At 34.7% G+C, this 25,085-nt stretch overlaps 1 protein-coding gene and 1 long non-coding RNA gene across 2 annotated transcripts; both read left to right on the forward strand.

Moving 5' to 3' along the window:
• The first annotated feature begins 9,640 nt into the window (after window positions 1–9,640).
• On the forward strand, window positions 9,641–12,682 carry LOC121736962. The gene is made up of 6 exons (XR_006037087.1): window positions 9,641–9,719; window positions 9,850–9,895; window positions 10,388–10,420; window positions 11,896–11,922; window positions 12,006–12,032; window positions 12,658–12,682. It is a non-coding gene; the product is annotated as an uncharacterized LOC121736962 (long non-coding RNA).
• A 6,788-nt stretch (window positions 12,683–19,470) lies between these two features.
• LOC121736959 (ejaculatory bulb-specific protein 3-like) lies at window positions 19,471–23,436 on the forward strand. The gene is made up of 3 exons (XM_042128438.1): window positions 19,471–19,591; window positions 21,951–22,137; window positions 23,233–23,436. Exons 2-3 carry the CDS (start codon window positions 21,963–21,965, stop codon window positions 23,418–23,420), a joined length of 363 nt encoding a protein of 120 aa, XP_041984372.1. The 5' UTR covers window positions 19,471–19,591; window positions 21,951–21,962; the 3' UTR covers window positions 23,421–23,436.
• Window positions 23,437–25,085: the final 1,649 nt, after the last annotated feature.

A 25,085-nucleotide genomic window follows, 5' to 3' on the forward strand; every position in this document is an offset into this window, starting at 1 on the left:
GTCGAGCCAGCCCATTCGTGACGAAGCATGGCTCTCCCACGTATTAGTGTGTGTTTCCTATCTGATCGTGTGTTTACTATTTACCTATGAATTATTTAAGTTTGCAATTTTAAATTGCGTTTTAGTTTTATTCAAATAGATAATGTGTTAGAGGTTACTCACGATCGCACTTGATATTTTAACTCTAATTAAAATAGTTTAACAGAAAACGTACAGAGAATAACTCAAAATGTTAAATAAATTAAAGTCTTTGAGTGTGGCCGTAAACAATGTAACATAGACTCATTAACAATTTAATATAACAAACAATTTTACAGTAGAAAAAATAAAAGCGCAAGAAATATTGCCTATATTTTTATAATTTATCAAAACAAAATATTTTTAGACCAACGATTATGATCATGTTGCAATGTTTATTTTAATGATAATTAGAATTTTTGCCTTATTTTTCTACGCGTTGCGATCATATCGTTAATTATTGTTTTTGCGATCTGTGTTTCTAATATTAATGAGGCCCCCCGCTGCCACGTTGCTTTAAAGCTTAAACTGTAAGAAACCACATCAAAAATAGCTAATTATAATAATTTTCCATTATCTCACACAATTATAATATAGTATTAAGCAATTAACTCTAAACACTAACAGTTGCGGACGTAGCCATGCATGCTAGCCTCGTCCTTGTCTCGGATTCGCGATTATTCAGCCTTAGATTAATGTGATAACACCTCGGAAATAGTTAAAAATGTTGTTGAAAAGAACTGTCGCTTTGCCGAGGTGTGTTCGATGAACGAAGGTGAAGGTTACCGCGCAGGAACCGTACATTTTCCGAGATAATAAGCATCTTATGTCCTTACCCAGGACTCAAACTATCTCCAGCAGTAGCAAAATTGGTTCAGTGGTTTAGGCGTGAAGAGGTAACAGACAGATAGAGAGGCAGAAACTTTTTCGCATTTATTTATAGTATGAACTAGATGACCCGATGAACTTCGTATCATTTGCCTCTATAATATTAGACATACCGCGCGGCTTCGCCCGCATAAATCTAGACAGGCGGTAGCGTGTCTAGCCAAGTTCCTGCATAACAGAACTGACGAGCAACACCGTATGTAATATTAGTATTTTGAGGGAAACCGTACATTTTCCCGCAAAAAATAGCCTATGTCCCTTCACGTGGTCTACTCTACATCTGTGCCAAATAACTTAAAAAATCATCCAGTAATTCCCGGGATAAGCGCCTTCAAATAATTTTCCCGGTTTCTTACACATTTTCCTCTGTTTCTTCGCTTCCATTGGTCTTAGAGTGATTGCCTATTTATCGAGGAAGGAGGAAGGCTATAAATAGCCTTCCTCGATAAATAGGCTAACACTGAAATATTTTTTACGTGAGATTTGCCGAGACCCCCCTTTCTCTAACGTATGATTAGATGAGATTTGACTCGACCCACTCCCCCCCTTAAATATATATATATATATATATATATATATATATATATATATATATATATATATATATATATATATATATATATTTATGGTTATTGGCTATAAATAGCCTTCCTCGATAAATGGGCTAACACTGAAATAATTTTTACGTGAGATTTGCCGAGACCCCCCTCTCTCTAACGTAAGATTAGATGAGATTTGACTCGACCCCCTCCCCCCCTTAAGCTCACGTAATTTTGGACGCCCCCTAAGTTCATTGCCAGTCCGTCTCCGTCCACATTAAAAAAGGATATAGGAATAAAGAAGGATAAGACGAGTTTAAAATAATATTATTATATTAGTTTTATTGTCATTTATGTTTTGACCCAAAGTAGATTTTTACAATTCTAAGAATATGATATAATTATTATGAATAATAATTATAATGTATGTAATATTTTTCCCTAAACTCAGTCTATCTCTCGTGAAGTTTAGAGGTTATCACCTTCACAGCGATGTACAATAAAAAATTGTAAGTTCAGACGTACAATAGATCTATGCTGCATTAAAACATTATGTTAATATTAAACTTATTTCATTAGTTTAATAATTTAAAGTAAAAAGAAAAAAATTTTTTTTTCGAAGAAAAAAATATATAATGCTGTGTGAATGCTGTATCTATAATGTTTTAGGTCACTGGCATATTCTTATCATGTCCAAAGATTCTGCTATTTATCATACTGCTACAAGTAATCGAACGGGAAACAATATTTCAGATTATACAATAAATATTTAAAAATGCAGAAGCAAATCATTGTAAGTACAAAAAGACGATGTCAATTTGTTAGTTGTGTTCAATTATTTTTTTCATTTTATGTTGCATCTTGCATGTCGAAATAATATTATCATGGCAACGCCACAAACAAATTGTTTATATTTGGTTACACGTCAAATTGCGTTGCCATGACATGACATGATTTTGACATGCGCAATAAAAACGCGACTACTTGCATGCTTTAGTTTTTATTGCATTTCAAATGACAGAAAAAATATTAAAGATCTTTCACCGTGTAAGTAGATTAACGTGAACCAGCGTGAAACAGCGCTTGCGCTGTGTTTCGCCGAGTGAGTAAGTTTACCGGAGGCCACTGACCTCTATATACACTGGACAGGCGATCGCTATCAATAAAATGTTCCTATTTGAAAGTCGCCATATTGGCGCTGATAAGTGCTGATAAGAAACGGAAGACGTCGCTGCAAGCTCTACCAACACTGACCTCTATAATACACTGGACAGGCGATCGCTATCAATAAAATGTTCCTATTTGAAAGTCGCCATATTGGCGCTGATTGCTATGTGCAAGCAGTGGTGAGTGTACTTGGAACTACTATTTTGCAAATGGCGGTTGTCATTTTCTATATAAATTAGTTCACAGTACGCTCACCGCGGCGCTTCAAATCGGCATAAGAAATGGCTGTCATTTTGTACGGCATAGCCTGTCCAGTGTACTATAGAGGTCAGTGCCGGAGGCCCAATCCCCTACCCTCTTCCCTTCCCTACCCTCCCCCATTCTTTTCCCTTGCCTACCCTCCCCTATTACCTCTTAAAAGGCCGGCAACGCATCTGCAGCTCTTCTGATGCTGCGAGTGTCCATGGGCGACGGAAGTTGCTTTCCATCAGGTGACCCGTTTGCTCGTTTGCCCCCTTATTTCATAAAAAAAAATTAACATTGAAAAATTCTGTTAAAAATAATATTATTATATTTTATCCATACTAATATTATAAATGCGAAATACCTCTTCACGCCTAAACCACTGAACCGATTTTGCTCCAATTAGGTATGGAGATACTTTGAGCCCTAGGAATGGACATAGGACACTTTTTATCCCGGAAAAATGCACGGTTCCCACGCGATAAATGAATTTTGGCGCAACCGAGGTGCGGGCATCGCGAGTATAATAATATAATATTTTATTTTGTGATTTCAGGTCGCGTTTTTGCTGGTGTCTCTTATCAGTGTGGCTTTTGGTCGCCCGCAAGGTAAAAAAAATTGTTTAGTCACTTAAAAATGTAGTAGTATCATTTTTATAAAGGGTCCTTTAGCTAAGATGCTATCGATTACTATAAAAGATCAGTATCGTTATATAAGAATGTTTTGGACACGAAGATGACAAACATTTTTAAAACAGTTGTCATTGAAAAATGAAAATGACCAACAAAAATTGATATTTGTGTCAATCGGCTGTTTTTAAACTTGTAAGTTGTAAGATGGCGATTAGCTATGTCCACACTGTGCACTTTCATCTTCAATTTTCGTCATCAACTTTCATATTGGCGCATTCAATAATTGAATGCGTCAAGGAACGCAACGCCAATATTGACATTTTTGAAGTTTTGGATACGGTCAGAGGGCATGCGTCGCGGGCATGCCTCACGTTCGCTGTTGACTGCGCTATGACGCATGCCCTGCCCGAACAGAAAAAGACACAAAGCTATTGGCGGCATCTTACTGTAACTCTATTATGTTCATTTTCAAGCCAAGTGGCAAAGTCAAAGTCAACCTTTACTTACTTAATTTTTACATTTACTTTCTCTTTTTCTTTTTCAGTCAATGTGGTCGATGGTGAAAGCCAAGGTAAAAAAATCTTATTACCCGGCTTATTACCGGTTACAACTTAACCCTTCAATTAGTGCCAAATTCTTTGCAAAAAAAGTGGGTACGTGGTGTGCAAAAGAAAATGGCGCCCGGCCTACCCTCTTTGTACAAATAATGTAATAACCTTACATCTAATCCATATTTTATGTTTGTGTGAAAAATATAATATTAAAATATGTTAAATTTTCTATCTATCAAGCCATCATAATAGTATTTAGTCAGATGTGATATTCGTCTCACCACTGTAAACTTTGAAATCTATGCTTCTAACTATTTCGCAACAAATATATTAATACATTATTATAATCTCAATAACACAGAGCTATACAAACTGTTTACGTAAACAATAAAAAATATTTAAAAAAAACATGAAAAATAGAGAAGATCCGTCCGAGTAAGTACAGTTTTATGCTAAGCTAAAATGAATCTTATTTCGATGCGTATACGCTTGGTATTTGGCTGTGTGCAAGGTTATTGTTTTGGATTGAGATTAATCCCCGCCTTAATATAGTAACAAAGAAACAACTCAGCAGCCACGTAGCTATTAAGGAAATATCAAATATAGGATGCGTCCGCGCATGTTAATGTAACAATAGTCAAACAAACCATCTGATCATATTAATTATATGATTCACCTAGGGAAAAAATACCAATATGCTACGTCTTAATTATTGAGGATGACAAACAGACACATAAAGTCCACTCTAAATTCTAACCATAAACTGCTTGTCTCTTTTAGGTGACTTGCCGATCTTTGCTGCCCCCCTAGACAAGTGGCAAAACGCTAACGCTAAAAAAATGTATGGATTTGACATTAGTATTCGCTAGGGAAGCGATGACTTATGTCAAATTGCATACATTTTGTAGCGCTAGCGCTAGCGTTAGCGTTAGCGATTTGCCACTTGTCTAGGGGGGCTGATTGCCGATTTGAATTTTTGCCGGTCACTGTCGCTTGCGGCAAAGATTAGAAAGTCACCTTTACACACTAAAATATTGGTATTACGTTGTTGTCACGAACGCACCATATCGCAAGTTGGATATTTCCGTGCGCAAAAGTTCAAAGGCGGAATTTGTTACTATCTGGCCAATTAAGGAGTTATAAAATATTACGGTCTTATTACAAAAGATTTAAACACCCGTTGAACAGTTGATTAGAGAAAAATTCAGCACAAAATGGTCTCAAAACAACTGTTCAACAGATGTTTAGTTTTTTTGTGGTAAGACCGATATTGTCTACTTGAATCATAGAGTTTACCTTTTTTTTCAGTTCACGTTGTCGACGGTGAGCATCAAGGTATTTTTAAAAAAAACCAGATATCTCAGATTTAGGATTCAATATCCTTGTATTCATGGGCGTACCGAGGGGGGAGCAGGGGGGGCAGGGGGGGGCAGTCCCTACTAAGTATATTATCTAGTACTTACTTTATCTATAAAAATTAAAAATTAAGAAAACGAATTTTTGCCATTTGTTTGCAATACAATATTTTTACGACAAAAAATTATAACCCCCCCCCCCCCCCCCCCCTGGTCCAGAACCTGGGTACGCTCATGATTGTATTCATCATCATCACATAAAATATTCTTGGCTACACATTTTGTATGAACTATCAGAGATCGATAAAATACTAGGACAGCTAAAATGCTAGCGATGTTGCCTCAAACTTACACATCAATTATTTTGCAATTATTAAGTAATATTAGTTATTGCACGAAACTTTATTATGTACATTGTACCATCGAGGAAGTTGATTCCTATGCAATTGACAGACCAACAAATTATTTGGTCGAATATGTCAATTCAATGTTAATTGTGATCTGTCAGCTGGGTTTGACGTAACGCGACCAAACTACTTAGGTTCCCGATTTGCATAGGAATCAACTTCTCTGATAGTACATACATAATTAAAGTTATATTTTTTCGAAAATCAAAGTCTTCTCATACCCATAAATATCTGCTTAATGATTTAATTAATATGGATTATATTATACTACATTCTAATATAAGTTTATAATTTTTTCAGTTGATGTCGTCGATGGAAGCAATCAAGGTAAGACTTTAACTTAAGGCGACGCCTTGATAATTTGGCTGTCGATATCGCTAGATATCGATTTTTCTCAGTAATGACTAAAGCTAAAGTTAAAGTTCATTGTCAGTATTTATCATAACTTGTATTTGTCTTTGAATTACCCATAGCATAACACGATTGGTCAACGAAAAAGACCTCTGTAAAAAAGGGATTCCTAAAAAAGGAATCCCTTTTTTTGCAGAGGTCGTTTTGATTCCTCTGTTGGCAAAATTGCCAACAGAGGACTCAAGAGAGTGATTTAAGCTTCCATTTGTACATAGATTGGTTCAAGCATATACTTTAGTTTGCCCATAGCTTATATGAAATGTATTTATGGTTTTTAAATTACGCGACAAAAACCATTTTGTCGCTTACGCCCTTTCCATTTTTTGCTGTTCCATTGCTTGTTTTCTGTGAGAGGCCGGGCCGTAGAAAACAAGCAATCTAAAACATAATATCCAACACGGTTTTTTTACTTTAACGTGGCGTCACCTTAATTGGAATAAATATCGCTGATTTTGATGAAATTCAGAGAATTCAGGAAAGGTTACTAGTGCAAATCTTAATATGCACCTAATACCCAAATTGTTATGCTAGAGATTCAAATATATTATATACTTAATAGGAAAATTAAATTATATTTTAATTATATACTTAATAGGGTTATCCGGTACTGAAACTTCCCTATATCCTTTTCTCCAGGAAAAGATATAGGGTAGTTTTGATGTTGGCTGGTTTGATTCTAAAACTGTGACTACATCAAAAAACTAGAAGAGATACCATAGGTGCAGACAGACACACTTTCGCATAATTATGTATAGTATGAAAGTATGAATATCATGTTTTATTAAATTTAATAATCCTGTCTTTTTTTTTCCAGTCCACGTCGTAGATGGAGATAGTCAAGGTAAGAATTAAAAAATCTTGTAATGTTCCTAAAATTAAAAAAAAAATACTAAGAATTCATGTACAAAAATTATGGTGAAATGTAAAACAATCAACTACAAAATATGCATTATTATATTGACAACACAATCAACTACAAATGCATAATAGGGATTTCGACAAGGTCAAAGATTAGATGATTTTTTAAATGAAATAAAGACATAGCGATAAAATATAAGTATTTCCAAAATTTCAGCTTCATAACTTATGTATTTTTTTTGTTCTGAGCCTTCAAAGTTGGATAGTCAAGTCGATTTTTTTTATAAAATTCCTTAATTTTTGTATAACATTCGATAAGTTATGCAATTTATAAAAAAATATCTTATGAAACCACTTTCATAAACGCAATATTTAACATAGCTATCGAATAAACTACCTAAGCGTGACGTCACAGTTAGGTAACATTTTGTATGCATATCTTAGAGAGTTTTTAAGCTTTCGAAGTCATTTTTTCACCGATATTCCTATTTTTGAATGATCCTTCACATCACAGAAAAAAAAATCGTCATGCCTATATATAGTGCAATGCATAATTATATAGATAACAGTTTTTATACTTTAATTTTTATCAACTTATATAATTAATATTATTTTTTATTTTCAGTTCACGTAGTCGATGGACCTAGTAAGTATTTTTATTTTAACATATAAATCAAAGTACCTTGGCAAATAAAGAAAAAGCTTTATTTTATTTGAGTGTATTTTAAAAATACTTTATTTTTCAGGTGGACCACAACCGAGAGACGCATAGTCTGTTTCTTATTTCTTTTTATACTCAACAAAAGATTTAGTGTTTTACTAAACTCAAATTTTACAAGCTTAATAAATATTCTTAAGTACTTAGGTATTTTTATTTTAAACCTGAATATGCAAACAAAAACGTTTAAAAGACCATAATATGAAAATTATAAAATTGAATAAGATTTTTGATTTTTGTAAAGTAAAAAATGTTTGTAAACATTTTTTGGGCTAAATTGACGTTTACGAGCAGCATTTAAACTAGATATTTTATAAAAGTCGGCTAAGCAGATTAAGCGTGAAAAGATAACAGAAGAACAACGAACAGAATTAATATAAACACTTTGTGTTATGGATAAATGTTTTAAATCTTTCCAAACATGTTTTGACAAACTCAATCTCTACCATAAAGTTAATATACCTAGTGGAATAGAGCAACAATCTCGAGCTGTCAAACGTAACCGAAATTGGTTTCATCTGTGTGTAAAAATATGTGTACGTATACAATTACACAAAGCATGATTGAACATGATTTCTATGAGATTAAGACCCAATTTCACCAACCTCTGTTAGTTAAATAGTTAAATCCTAACAAGGCATTACTTAACGGACCTTGGAAAATTAAACAGACTGTTAAAATACTTATGTCCCACAGTAAAAATTTAACAGCGGATTAGTAAATGCAATGTTAAGTGAACAACGAATGAACAACTATCATTTCGTTCATTCTTGTTATAAGGCAACGAAATTGCAATGTACAAGATTAATACGACATGTTTGCTGCAATGTGTCACTTTCTTCCATAGTAGTATAATAGTAGATAATGTGACCAAATTAAAATATCACTGATCGCATACTTTTGTTACGCTATAATAGTTCTTCTTAATTTAACAGGTTAATAATTATTATCTGTCAAATCTGAAAACATGAATCATAATACAAACTTTTATTCACTTATTTCGGTTTGGTAATTTTGATACAAGTTAGTATATTTGCAATGTCAAGGAAAATCCGAAGGCTGAATTTTTGACAAAGTGAAAATAAGTAATTATTCATAACTATGAAAATAATTAATAATAGGGACGTAGCGGAAACATGGCGGAAAGACTCAAAAGTCAAAAAGACTCAAAAGTCAAAACAGATTCTTTTATTGATATTGCATATTATTGTCTTTGAAAGTTGTTATTTTGACTCATATAACAGCCTGTTAAATATTTAACGGACCTCCATAGCAGGAATTAAATTTAACACCGTGTTAGGCGATTTGACATGACATTAGTGTATGGTAGAACGCTCGATAGCTCTAACAGGCCGGTAACTGATTTAACAAGCCATTATTTATTTAACATTGCTTGATGAAACTGGGTCTAAATTGTCAACGTGCGGCATGTGCCGACTGGACGTCAAAAAAAGAGTGCTGCTGTCATGTATCACACGTCTCTTTTTACCACGCAGTGTTACTGATAGTGACATCTCTCTTGCTCAGGCCTTTGTTTCTCTATTCCGCTATAATGTAAGTATTACTAATATGATCTCTACCGAATTACTAGTTTGATGCTTACTATTAAAAAAACATAACAACTTGTACTTGTGTGTCACAAAAAACCATAACAGATCAAATACTCAAATAGATCGGGTTTCTGTTTTTTTAATCGACAAATAATATTTGAGATGGACGTAATTTTATACGGACGTCTTTTCTGTATTGATTCTAGGAAATAATATATTATTGGTAGCTATAAATATTTCTGTTGATTGGTTTTCTTAATATTTTATCATCGTTTCTTGATGAACATAGTGTAATATCGCGTTTTCAGTTAAAAAATAATAACTAGCTTGATATTATTTTGATAAAAGAGGATCAACAGTGAAAATGCAAAAACAATTCATTGTAAGTCCTACTATTTTATATTTGTACATGAATAATAAGACGTAATATGTAATTGTACGTATTTTTATTACTAACAATTTATAATGCTACAGCCTACAGTTAACATAATATTACAATGTTGTGTTTTCAGGTAGCATTTTTGTTAGTATCTCTATTTAGCGTGACTCTTTCTAAACGTAAGTATATCAGGGCCTCTATCATGAGCTCTTAAATCCATTCTCTTTACGTCCTTATCTGACTGTATAAGGACGTAAAGTGAATGGATTTAAGAGCTCATAATAGGGCCCCAGTAGTAATTAGTAAGATATTATAGTAGTTGTTTATTATTGTTATTTAGGGCCTGTTTCACCACTTCCTGATAAAGTGCCGGATAGGCTATCCACAACTTTTTTGACAGATTCTCCATACTTTACCTGTCAAGTTAAGTGGTGAATAGCCTATCCAACACTTATCAGGAAGTGGTGAAACGGGCCCTAAGTATTACAAAAATTTATCAAAATATAACTACGTTTGCTATATTTATTAAATATATTTTTTCGACCTTCGATACGATCAGACAGGAAAAACTTCGTTTTGAAGGTGCTATTTCATAAGGATCTATGATTACTTAATTTTCCTACATTATTCACAATTATATACAATAATATTTATTTCATATTTCTTTTCAGACTATATAATCAACGGTCCCAATGGCGAAAAAAGTAGGTACTTATAATTAAAAATAACCACTTATAGGCTTACTTTAATGATCTTGTGGCATTAGGATGACAATATCATGGCAACCACTCTTGTACATTTACAAGGATGTTAAAATAGGCACTTGGATGACTATGGAGGCGAAGAAATGCGAAGAAACTGTCACTCAAAATGACAGTAATGTCATCTTTAATTTGGGCTATATACTTTAGGTAACATTGATGTGGGAGTTCAATAGCTATCTTTCAAATGACAGTTAACAAAATGGCGTTCTAATTTTGGATTTGTGCCAAAAACCCTTAAAGCTGTAGATACTATACAGTATACTGTAGTCGGCGAAACATGGCGGTAGCGGTCATTGACTCCCTGTCAAAAACTTGTTATTTTCTATACAAAGCCACGATTGAAAACATCTGACACTTCATTGTCAATCGCGGTTTATGTAGAACAAGTTTTTGATAGGGAGTCAATGACCGCTACCGCCATGTTTCGCCGAGTGCAGTATAATAGTATTCATTCAGTAATTACTTGTTAAGTACTCAAATAAATCTGAGCCCTATTTAATATTTAAGTGTACATAGAAACAAAACTTTATTAAAGTACCAATAAAACGCATGAAGCGATGCAGCACGTAATAAAATTATTGTAACAAAGAAATAAAAAATGGCGTCCACGTCTTAAGGATATTGAGTAGGACGAGCACGCGCATGACAAGAACAATTTTCCTGTCATACACCATCTGATTAACTATAGTAATTATACAATGCATCGCTTAGATAAAATAATAACAATTATTATATATTTCATTAAATAAGATGCTGCCCATTTGTGCATGAAAAACATACAAATGGTCTTCATCTTTTCCAAAAACACTGCAGTATCTACCCCTAGCCATAATACATTCTCTATTTTCGATATCAAAATCAGATGTGAAATATAGGGATTTCGAAACTAGCGAATGCATTTTGACTAAGTACTCTGTATGACATAGGATATTGTCTATAGTCAGGACAATAGGTGGCACCAGCGGTCATTGATCTTTCTAGTCTAGGAACTATGTGAAAAATACTCGCACTGCATTCCGTTAACTTAAAAACAAAATTGAATTCTTGTAAAGAAATAGACTATTATATTTTCATCGAAAAACGTCTTGGTTACCTCTACGTATGATAATCTCCAACGATTAATTATGAGTTTGAAGTGATAGAATTCATTAATTATGAGTTTGAACTTTGAAGTGATAGAGTTCACATCGTGTATGCGAATACGATTAGGATATCACCCTTAGACTAGAAACATCTGTCGCTTCATTGTCAATCACGGTTTGTTTAGGAAATGACAAGTTTTTTGACAAGGAGTCAATGACTGCAACAGACAGAATTCCGCAATTTAGAATTGACGTAGTATTATTTGGTATTCATACATATGATTTTTTTCACTAGATATGTAAAATATACTTAATAGATGTTATTTCTTTCAGTTCCATTTGTCGATGAAAGCTTCGGAGGTAATTATTTTTAAAGATTACTAAGAACCAATTTTAACCACTACCATTAATTATTTGTTAATTTGATATAACTTGTTTTTCAGTGCCCGTTGTGAATAGTGATAATGAAGGTAAGATACACAGTATATACAAAATACACGTATTAAAGACATAATATATAGGGTGTTACGAAACAAAGTCATAATACCTTAGGTTTTGCATAGAGTTCTCTACAAAATAGCAATTATGATATAGGAATAACTGTAAGAGTTAATTTTGACTTTTATGTTTCTACAAGAAATGTTCCAAAATAATGAATTTTGTACATAAAGATAATATTAAAAGCAACTCTTTCATTCGTAATTAGTAATTCTTTTACTTACATTGACAGCTGGCGCGCACTACGACTTTTTGTCGCGCGATTATTTTACCGACCTATAAAAATTCAAATAAAACGCCACTTTATGACATAAGCTATAGGTTTCATTTTGCTCTATGCCGTTGAAAAGCAGCGGCAGCATGGGTCGATAGACAATTGTCGGTAGAAAATGAAACGGTCTATAGCTTATTTCATAAAGTGACATTTTATTTGAATTTTGGTCGGTCGGTAAAATCGCGCGACAAAAAGTCGTAGTGCGCGCCAGCTCTTATTAAAATGAGGCGTGAAATATGTTGATATTGTAATAACTAATAAGAGACTTTCTTGAGAAATTCTTCGATGGTTGTTTTATGATTGCATATTTGTTTTGTTTTCAGAAAACGTGAAGGACGAACCTAGTGAGTACTCACTTTTATAAGTTTTAAGATATTGCATAGCTTTTATCGCGGGATTTGCCGACGACCGAATCAAGAAATTTCGACTTTATGCCAAAGATACGCCCGTAGATTACTCCCATTACTAATAAACGCTGTATAAGCTTTGAATAGTTATACAGTGTTTTGTCTTCTTCAATCCAATTAAAAATGTCACTTGTGTGACAGGAACAACACACTGTATAACTATTCAAAGCTTATACAATATTTATTAGTAAGGGGGATTATAATCATTGATTAGGCATCAGTCATCCTGTTATTCCTCTTTTCCATAATAATAATAAAAGAGAAAACCACGAGGGGTGCTTTTTGGGAGGAGCTAAATAAGACAATAATATAATGCTAAGTACTCACATACGGTTTTGCTCGATAGTTTTACTCCGAATCGAAGGAAATGACATATTTGACATATTTAATTCCACCGAGCCGGCTCGAAGCGATCCTTCGAGCTGTCAGTTTTGCGGTCCACACGGTGGTTATTGCTCGATTTGGAGTAAAACTATCGAGCAAAACCGTATGTCAGTACTTAGCATTACAATGTTTACTTAAAAAGACTAAGGGCCTGTTTCGCCACTTCCTGATAAGTTGCGGATAGTCTATGCGGCACTAACCAGGAAGTAGTGAAATAGCCCCTAAAAGTGAAGAAAACCCTCAAGGTTTTGATTAAAAAATACTTTTTTTGCAGGTGAAGCACAACCGCTAGCAGCAATGATGATATAATATTTGTTTTACAATATCTTGTAATGTTTTGTTACTTTTTAATTTTCTAATAAAATATTTTTATATTTCGAATGTTTCATTGAATTGAGTTTTCTAAATGTTACTTGTGCTTTGTAGTCTAAATAGTATCTTGGTTTCTTGTTTATTTTCCTTAATTTGAGATACAAAAACATGGCCGCATCCAAATGATGCATAGTACCTACCGTATTATGTATCACGTATAGAATACAAAATAGGTGTAGATTTACATTGGTAAAGCAACAGGATCCAACTGTATCACTGGGCTCGAGTGCTGGACTAGTATATTATAGTACAGGTAGGTCAAACTTAGATATTGTGTGTAGATAGATAGATATATAGATAAACACTTTATTGCTCACATAAAAAATGGGTATACAATCAGACTTAAAGTACTTAAAACTAAGTCATTAATGTGGGGTAGGGCGGCCTTATCGCTCTAAGCCATCTCTGCCAGGCAACCCTGCAAGGCAGGAGAGTTCAAAAAATAAATAGCAGGGTAATTATTACAACTCACAAATGTAGCATATACCTTTTTTTTAATTACATAATAAATACTAAGATTCTGAGAGGCGCTTCAGTAAAACAGATGATTTTTTTCAAGTAGATAGTAAAATTGCTATGATAAAAAGTTGATTTTGTTTAGAAAAACGCCAGATGTACGTCAGTTCTACAACCTGCTAATATAAAATACAACATGTACACTTTTACGGTGGTATGAATAAAAAAATCTTAGTGAACGTTTTAACAGCTTTCTAACTAAAATGTTCACTAAAGTTAAAAACCGTCTTACAACACTCCATATGAATAAACGCTTGCTAAGCCCTCGCTTAGTAAAATACCTTTAGATGACGTTTTATAAGAATTTTTTTTGGTAATGTTGGTAGTGTGTCAATTTATTGTATTCCACAGATTAAAAATTGTATTCAATGTGTCAAAAATAAAGAGTAAAGAAAAAATAAATGTACTTTATGGATTTTATAAATCATAGAGCAAAGTAGACTTTGACATTGGCAACTCACTAAGGCCGCCATAATAAAAGAAGAAGAAGAATAATGAAAAGAAGGAGAAGATGACTAAAAATACTATTTTATTCTGTTTTACTTTTAAGGCCTACAATTGGTGCATTTGACACAATGTATCTAAGGGTCTATACAGACGGACCGCATTTCAACTGCAATCCAACCGAAAATTGCAGTGCAAGTGCAGTTTGAATGCAGTTGACACGACTGCAATAGAACTGTAAACCAAACGCGCAGTTGGATTGCAGTTCATTTGTAGTTGGCGTGCAGTCGTGTGAACTGCTTACCGACTGCATCCAAACTGCACTGCTGGAGAGGGGAGCGTGCGGGCGGGTAGGATGGTGCAGTTTAGATGCAGTCAGTATGCAGTTCACACGACTGCACGCCAACTGCAAGTCTGCAACTGAACTGCAATCCGACTGCGTATTTGGTTTGCAGTTCTATTGTAGGGTCTACACAGATGGACCGCATTTCAACTGTAATCCAACCGCAAATTGCAGTTCAAGTGCAGTTTGAATGCAGTTGACACGACTGCAATAGAACTGCAAACCAAACGCGCAGTCGGATTGCAGTTCAGTTGCAGTGCAGTTGGCGTGCAGTCGTGTGAACTGTATGGTTTGCAGTTCTATTGCAGTCGAATTGCAGTCGTGTCAACTGCATTCAAACTGCACTTGAACTGCAGTTTGCGGTTGGATTGCAGTTGAAATGCGGTCCATCTGTGTAGACCCGTAATCGTGTCAACTGGATTTAAACTGCACTTGAACTGCAATTTGCGGTTGGATTGCAGTTGAAATGCGGTCCGTCTGTAGAGACCCTTACTGATTCTTGAAATTGCAATAATGTCAGAAATCGCGATAATACTCGATATTGCGTCCATTTTCAGTCTCTTAAAATGGTCTTAAAGTAGGGCCGAGGCTTCACTAAAGTTTGCGAACTCCTATTTTACGTTTCGAGCCTAAACAACTGTTAGCAAACGTTTATTCATAACGATTATGCTTAAAATAGGTTTACAACAGGCCTAATAAACATGCGCTATTCTTTGACAGCTGTCACCTTAAAACGGTGTTAGAGCACTGTTAGAGAACCTTTATTCATAATAAATTTTACAACAGGCTTTTAAAGCTTCTAAAAACCCACGCTAAGTTTTTATTCATACGACCGTTAATGTACAATGTGTGACAAAAAGCCCTAAAATAAAATGCAAACACTTGTAAACTATACACTTATGGTGCTAATGTTGCTAAATTCTAAGAAAAAGACTTGTTTATTTATAAACAAGTCTTATTCTTAACAATATTGTTTTTAGCTAAACTAATCACGTCATCAATGCTATGAATGTATTTTTTTTTGTGAAATAAGGGGGCAAACGAGCAAGCGGATCACCTGATGGAAAGCAACTTCCGTCGCCCATGGACACTCGCAGCATCAGAAGAGCTGCAAGTGCGTTGCTGGCCTTTTAAGAGGGAATAGGGTAATAGGGGAGGGTAGGGATGAGAGGGGAAGGGAATAGGGGAGGGGATTGGGCCTCCGGTAAACTCACTCACTCGGCGAAACACAGCGACGTGGTATTTCTCCGGTCGAGCCGGCCCATTCGTGCCGAAGGTCTCCCACGTTGTCGAAGAAGAAGAAGAAGAACGGAGCGCGGGATATTTTGACAACTGTCACTGGCTTGCCGCCTTTTTCATAATTAAATTAAATAATTTTACACTTTCACACTTTACACATAGAAACCCTGAGATTCATACGAATATCATAAAATGCATAAAAGTATGTCTCTCTGTACGTCTGCTGCCTCTTTTCGCCCAAACCATTGAGCCGATTATGCTGAAATTTAGTGTGGGGATACTTTGAGTCCCGGGAAATGACATAGGATACTTTCTCTCGAAAAATTAAAATTGAAACCATGTAAATTTTCACATGATATGCGCATTGCGCGCTTAGCTATTATAAAGCTACACTAGCCAGCTATGTTGTTTCCAATAATTACCGTCATCCCCATACCAAATTTTATCTGAATCAGTTCAGTGTTTTAGGTTATTTAAAATACTAAACTATTGTATTTTTTGTATAATTATAACTAGCTATTTGACCGAGCTTCGCTCAACATTTTCTAAAAATGATTCCTAGCTAGATCGATTTATCGCCCCCGAAACCACCTATATACTAAATTTCATGAAAATCGTTGGTGCCGATTCCGATATTCCAATTATACAGTGTGTAACAAAAATAAGTGATAATACTTACAAAAGTGAAAAAAAATTTTGGTCTTTCAGGGCTGCTACTTTCACAGTGAACTCTCTACGAGGAACACATACACACCCTAAAGTATTATCACTTATTTTTGTTACACCCTGTATATATATATATATATATATATATATATATATATATATATATATATATATATATATATATATATATATATATATATATATATATATATATATAGAATTGCTCGTTTAAAGATATAAGATTTAAGATTTCAAATAGGAAATCCAAATAGCAAGTAGTACTACAATATTGCTCACGCATCCAATCAGGCGAATCACATTAATTTACACTCAAAAAGCATACATTTTCTTGACCAGAATGCTAACTCTTTTTGACTGTAGGCAATAATAAAATGCTGACTGTTGTGTACTTAAAATATCATTTTATATCGTAGTGCTTTATTTGTAAAATTAAAACTGACTTCCAAAATAAAAACAATAATAACATCCTTAAAATATGAACTAAAAAAGTATTAAATAATTATTCCAATCTAATAGTGCCTTTTTATGAATTCGGCTAAACCTCAACTATTTCTGTACTCAATCTTCATCTTATCAGATAAAAAAAAGTATCCACAGCCGAACATATAATTTCCTCCTTTTTGGAAGTCGGTTAAAAATATTAGTCATCATCACCTCTATTGTTCTTGATGCTTTCTGCTGTACTGAGATAAGTGAGAACTGTATATTTCATTTTCTTCTTTTTACAGCTGTCTTAAAATATTTTTTACCTGTTAAAACCTTAAAGCTACGACGCCGCGCGCGAAGACCAATGATTAATCTAAGATCAAAACAATATTCTAAGAGGACTGTCATAACATTTTCAAGTAAAAACTTGTAGACTTTATAAGCAGATCATTTATGGTTATTGACCGACAGGTTACTTTTTATTTTGAACAAATGCACCGTTCTGACTGTGTTAACATGGTAAAAAATACACGGAAATACTAAAGATACCTAAACTAAATTAAAAAAATGTTTATTGAGAGCTACTAAGCCTAAATAGGCCCACTTAAATCCAAAAGTAAGACAAAGCAAAAACCTGTTCAAACGTTTTTTGGGTGAATCATAACACAACAGGTTATTTTTATGTCCTTTCTTCCGGAGAACACACAGTAACATAATAAAATAGATAATATAAATTAGTATGTTTGTAAATCATATTTTTCAAAATATATTTGAGATCATTACTTACATGGGGTAAAAAACCGAGAAATGTTATCTAGAAAATAAAAAAAGAATAATATCTAGAGTGAAAAGATTAACTCTAGACGTGGGAGAGCCATGCTTCGGCACGAATGGGCCGGCTCGACCGGAGAAATACCACGTCCTCACAGAAAACCGGCGTGAAACAGCGCTTGCGCTGTGTTTCGCCGAGTGAGTGAGTTTACCGGAGGCCCAATCCCCTACCCTGTTCCCTTCCCTACCCTCCCTTATTCCGTTCCCTTTCCATCCCTACCTTCCCCTATTACCCTATTTCCTCTTAAAAGGCCGGCAACGCACCTGCAGCTCTTCTGATGCTGCGAGTGTCCATGGGCGACGGAAGTTGCTTTCCATCAGGTGACCCGTTTGCTCGTTTGCCCCCTTATTTCATAAAAAAAAACTTTTTTATTATGTAATTTGGGGTCGTCTATCATGGGCTATTCTCCCATATCCTTTTTTGCTATTAACTTTTACAGAAAATCCCGACTTTGAAGTTAATAATAAGTATTGCATTGTATGATTAAACTTATAGCAACAACTAAACTGCTGAGCTGACAATAATGCTATAAAAATGCAAAAAAATGCTTTCCCGAAAACAAGACGAAAAGACTTCAACGCGAGCACTGCTCGCACAAAAAGTAAACAACACGTCTTTAATATTAGCCATAGCATTAAAGATATTAACATGATAATTATGTATTATTTTGGTACTATTTTATTTTTAGTTTATGTTAAACTAAAATAAAAGGCCAAGTGCGAGTCGGACTCGCGCACGAAGGGTTCCGTACCATTATAGAACAAAATTAGGCCAAACAATGTGTTTTTTGTATGGGAGCACCCGTTAATTTTATATTATTTATTTTAATATTATTATTTAAATATTAAAGTACACATATAACTAAGGACTTTGAGGAAAATTCAAGTACCTACCTGTTGCTATTATTGATATAATAGCAACATATAATATCAGTATCATATAGTACTATAATCAATAGGCCAAAAAATCAGGTTTGTTGTATGGGAGCCCCCCTCAAATATTAATTTTATTATGTTTTTAGTATTTGTTGTTATAGCGGCAACAGCTGATATACACAATCTGTGAAAATTTCAACTCTCTAGCTATTACCGTTCTTGAGTAACAGCCTGGAGACAGACAGACAGACCGACAGACATCGAAGTGTCAGTGATAGGGTCCTGTTTTTACCCTTTGGGTACGGAACCCTAAAAAAAGGGAAGTAAGACAATATAACATTGAGTAAGGTTATCACGTAAAGTTAACGGACGTTTTTTTATGTAATAAGGGGGCAAACGAGCAAACGGGTCACCTGATGGTAAGCAACTTCCGTCGCCCATGGACACTCGCAGCATCAGAAAAGCTGCAATGTATATTCAAATTCCGCTGTCCTTATCTGCTATGCCACTATTTCAGTATATCAGACAGAGACAAGCCGAGATCATATATACTCTGTAAATACTTTATATTTAAAAACAAAGTCGCGTGTGTTTACAAGTATAAACAAAAACAAAGAAAGAGTGTATACTTTCGATGGTCGTGCCCGTTAGGTCGACCTGGACTGGTTTGTCCGGGGGCTTATAACGGGCCCCGCCAGACCGCCGCCGACTGTCGCCCCGAGCACGACCATTGTGAGTACTTTCATCGCTTTTACTTTGTCCAAACGATAGTTAAAGCCTCCTTGGTAAATATCATATTGGTTGCTAGAAGTGAAATTGGCTTAGGATAACTTTTTATTCTTTAGTATAAACAATTTAATAAGAGGATAAAGGATATGGGCAAAAAATTTAGACTACTTAAATTAGTAACAAATAATTGGCCAAGTGCGAGTCGGACTCGCGCACGAAGGGTTCCGTACCGGTATAGAGCAAAAGTAGACAAAAAATTATGTTTTTTGTATGGGAGCCCTTAAGTATTTACCTTATTTTAATTTTATTATTAATTATTAAAGTACAAATATAATTAAGTATTTTGTGAAAATTTGAAGTGCCTAGCTAGAACCTAAAAAGGCCAAAATAATCACGTTTCTTGTATGGGAGCCCCCCTTAAATATTAACTTTATTTCATTTTAAGTATTTGTTGTTATAGCGGCAACAGATAATATACATAATCTGTGAAAATTTCAAAAGTCTAGCTATAGCCGTTCTTGAGTTACAGCTTGGAGACAGACAGACAGACAGACGGGCAGACAACGAAGTCTTAGTATTAGCGTCCCGTTTTTACCCTTTGGGTATGGAACCCTAAAAAAGTCTTAAAGCATAAAATGGACTATAGATGTTAAAATAGATCATCAATCTAATTTAACATCATCTTGGTTAACATCATCTTTTATTGTTTTGTAATATAATTTTGCTGTCTATATTCTTGGTTTGACTTTAATTATTGTGATAATGGTAAAGAAGTATTTTGTTTTAGTCCCGCTGAAAGTACTTATATATTAAAAAAATTATACTACAGAAATTAAATTAACCAGTGTCCATCCAAACGTATATTCTTGGTCGAGGACGGAGCCAAAGAATCTTAATGTAACTAAGCTGAATATACCAAAGTCTAGAGAATTTGATGTCCTTTTAAAAATAAGGGAGCCAGCAGTACCAACCGACTTCATCTTAGAAATTTAGTGTTCGTGATCTTTTAACATTGAACTGTTTTTTTTTAATTGTGTTTATAATGTAGAGGGAGCATACTTACCTACATTTTATTTTAATCAAAGCTATGCCTTATTCATTAACAGAATATTTTTCAAGTGATACATTTTAATGCTTGTTTGCAATTGATCTTGTATCATACAATTATTATAATTAAAATCAGATGTGCAGTATTTTTCCATACCATACAATCCTGTTTGCGTTTATAAATCACATACAGATATACACAATCATGTGTTTGCTTTGTATTTAATCATGATGTTATGGTCAAATATATAAGAGTTTATTTAAGGATTTAAGAGAATGTTAATAAATTACGAATAGTATCCTAGATTTTGATAGTTTTTGATTACAATAATGTTAGTCAGGGAGCCCTAGAACATTTTTTTTTATTACTATCAAGCTATTTTTTTGTGAGTAGCTTCATTTTGATAAGATAAACAACATTTTAATTTGCGAAAAATCTTGAAAGTGGTAGCTAACAGAGATAGAAAGGATTTCATACTTTGATTTGATGGTCCTAAAATATGGATTGTTCTTTTTGTAGAACAATATTACTCTTAAATTATATAACTATTAACCTACCAATATTCAAAAAATCTGTTGGTTAGAGTACTGTAGTCAACCAAGTTTTGTTGATTTTTGAAATTTCCTTCTAAATAATCCTCTGTCAAAAAATGTATTGGTTTCTGAGATTTTCGACAGAAATTTCATAAATAATTGTAGATCCGCTATCCACCTCTTAATAACTCTAATCACATTGGACCAACTCGCTCCCGCCTCTATCTTGTTCCTGAGCTAACATAAACAGAAACGTGACAAAACTCTCATGAAACAACAATAGTGAAAGTTATTTGGAGACAGTTTTTATCGGTTTAACAATACCTGTGTAAAGTAGTACTCATTTACACATAAGGAAAATATACAACTTTTATTCTATGTTAGATTGTAATGAATTAGCTGTGCTTACCAATGACCAGTGTCGAAATATTCTTCTACGTCGAAATAAACTTGTCATATGTTACGTGTTTTTGCATCTCTGGATACCCCTTAAGACCAGTAGTGCAAAATAACGAGGCGATGCACTGCATTTTTTAAATGACCCATCAATTCAAACTGAAACTTAATTTATCACCCAAACAAATTTAATTTAAAAACTTGCCGTTCTACATGGAGGCTTAGACAAAATTCTAAAAATTTTAATCGGCGATCCTATAGGAGACAAAAAGAAAATGTTTTAGCTAAGTCCTCTGTTCCATATTTGAATGGTTCTTTTAAAAAGCCATAGCATTGCTACAAAACTAGGCTATATGATTCTCACCCTTTACTCAATTTCTTGCAGAAGTTTTCCACCATGAAGTACGTAATACTGCTGTGTGCGCTGACGGTGGTGGTGACCTGCCAGCAGTCCAACAAATACGATAACTTCAACGCTGATTCCATCATACAGAACGAGAGGATCCTCCTTGCTTATTACAAGTGCGTCATGGAGAAAGGACCCTGTACGAAGGACGGGAAGAACTTCAAATGTATGTATACACTTTAATACTACCCGTGCAATAATAATGATAAAGTCCCACACCAGTTTCGGTGACGGTAACAGGTTTCATTGAAACCAAGCCAGTTATGCATGCAGTTATGATCAAGAGTGTGCGCAGTACACGAGAGCACTCTATATTCCTTTTACTCTTATAACCTAGTGTGATTGAAGACCGACACGGCTGGCGAGAGATCAGGCGCAGGACCGACTTTTTACATGCCCATCCGACGCATGGATCATCTTACTTGTCAGACAATTAGGTGATCAGCCTGCCCTGTCCTAACCAAACTTGGAAATAACATGTTTCCAACGCGGGAATCGAACCCACGACCTCCAAGTCAAGAGTCATAGTCTGATTCACTGGACCACGGAGGTGTTACAATAACACTAGGTTTGTAGCAGACAAAAAAGCGCACTAACCTGACCCCTGACATAATTATTGAGATTTGAATCAACAGTCAACTCGATCTCGGCCTTTTCTGATACTCCGACAATCGATGTATCGACTAGTGCACGATCGTGCTGTAGCTCAATTAGCAAACGATCGAAAACTTAGACTTTGGTAATTGCGATGTCAATTTTGATTCGAGTTTGATAAGAGATTTTACGAAAAAAAGATTTTACATACCATTTTGTCGCCATCATTAAGATAATATGCATACATACCGAATTACAGCTTTGTAGGACCTATAGTCTCTGAGAAAAACCGCGGACAGACAGACAGACACACAGACGGACGGACAGACCGAAACTATAAGGGTTCCTTGTTGACTACGGAACCCTGATATGCTTTTTGTTTGTAGAAAAGTATTTTTGTGTTCAAAAATAAACAACTTTTTTTTGGAAAAAAAGTTAATTTTTTTAATAAACCCCATTGATTTTGAAACTTACACTGGTAGTCAAAGTAGTAGACAAAGTGTGTCTATCTGTCACCCTTCACGCCCAAAACACTGAACCAATTTTGCTGAAATTTGGTATGAAGATACTTTGAGTCCCGGGAAAGGACATAGAATACCAGAAAAATGTACGGTTCCCGCGCGATAAACGTCATCTAGTAAGTATGAAATATTTCTTCTATTTTCAGTATACTTGCCTGAGACCCTGTCAACCGCGTGTTCCCGTTGCACACCAAAACAGAAGGACGTCGTGCGAAAACTTCTCCTCGGCATCAAATCCAAGAGCGAGACCAGATTCTTCGAGCTCCTAGACAAGTACGACCCCGCCCGTGCCAACAGACCAGCTCTATTCAACTTCTTGATTACCGGCAACTAGAAGACTACGATTAATGACTAAGGGCCAACCCACACGTACCACAACCACACGATAACCACAACCACACTTTTCGTATTGTAAATGAACAGGACTATTCACACGTACCACATTTTGCAGTCGTTGTCGACCACTTTTGTGATACCGACCACATCGTGACCGCAAGCGAACTAGTGGCTGACTATATCGCAACCACAACGTTGCGTCGATGCAAAGACGGTGCGCGCACACCGCCCGCACTCCTCCCTCCCTCCGTTATATTCACTTTCGTACGTAACCACACCGCAACTACTGGCGACAACACAACCACGTCGACATTTTGTCGGTACCACAACGCAACTACAAAAAGCCTCAGCGACACCATTCACACGTAACCACTGCTTGACGGCATTTTGTCGTTGCGTTGTGGTTATGGTACGTGTTGGTTGGCCCTAAGATACAAGACTGATTCAGATTTTTAATATTATTTTTATCAAGGTTGTAATAAGAAGAGTGAAAGGTTTTTTCAGAGAGAGAAGTTAGGCTTACAATCATTCATTGTTGAGGATTATCTTATCAGCAAATTTCTTTCACATATTCATCTTTATCATTGTCATCGTTCATCATTCATCATCAACATCATCATCACCATTAAAAGTCTTACATAATATCATTATAATTTACGGACCATGAACTGTTAAATATGGTTTCTAAACATCAAGGTATTTGATAAAGTCTTTATTACAGGAACATAAGCATGGCTATATTTTAAAATGTTGACAGAGATTATAATTTTTCATAATATAATTTATTTTAATTATTAGTAATGGTGGTTTTATTTCTTAGTACCTTAATGACTTAGAATTACTGGACTTTCGAATATACAGATAACTTAAAAAACTAAAAAAGCGCTGCTTACCTAACAAAATAAACTTTTTAGATCCTGCTTTTCACACCAAAACTCTATATCATCTTAATGAATGTATATAAAATTCTCGTGTCACAAATGTTAGGCCGCGTACTCCTCCGAAACGGCTCTACTGATTTTAACCAAATTTTATATGCATATTCAGTGGGTCTGAGAATCGGCTACTGGGTGCTTTTAAGTGCATTTGTTGAATAAATAATAGTAAATTATGACAACTCGAGACTGACGGCGACCATTGTTTGTGCGACGGGATAGCGATGGATGTTGCCATGGTGACATATTTATTTAGTCACTTCAATAAAATAATACGGGTGAAATAGGCCCGAAACGTTTGCCGGGACAGCTAGTAATCTATATGATACTAAATTTTATGAAAATACTTCATCATTGCTGAGAATACAAACCCAGAAAATCAAATGATCTAGCAAGCGCTACTAACTTGATAAATATTAAATCAATATATCACAGCTTCTGTTATGAGTATAACAAAGCAACATTAACATAAAGTACTCAATACATAATAGCAATGTAAGTCTGTGTGACAAAAAAAAAGATTTCCGAAACTGATGAGAAATTGTATAAATAAACTTGTTGCCTACAATATTGCTGCACCGTAATTCGTTTGTCAAAAATCACGCATTTTTCTTGTTAAAAAACTATCCTGTATTCTTTTCCAGGATTCAGAATATCTTCAAGACTTTAGCATTTATAATTTTAGTATTCAAGTATTTATCATTACTGCTCTATCATTTATTAGATTT

This window comes from Aricia agestis, chromosome 20 (genome assembly GCF_905147365.1).
Source record: "Aricia agestis chromosome 20, ilAriAges1.1, whole genome shotgun sequence".
Taxonomy (NCBI): Eukaryota; Metazoa; Arthropoda; class Insecta; order Lepidoptera; family Lycaenidae; genus Aricia; species Aricia agestis.

What these genes read in the sequence shown, in the direction of transcription:
- LOC121736959 (XM_042128438.1), top strand. Translation starts at nt 21,963, where the DNA reads ATGAAGTACGTAATACTGCTGTGTGCGCTGACGGTGGTGGTGACCTGC. An exon ending in GGACGGGAAGAACTTCAAAT is followed by an intron (nt 22,138 to 23,232) that starts GTATGTATACAC and finishes TTCTATTTTCAG; the next exon opens with TATACTTGCCTGAGACCCTG.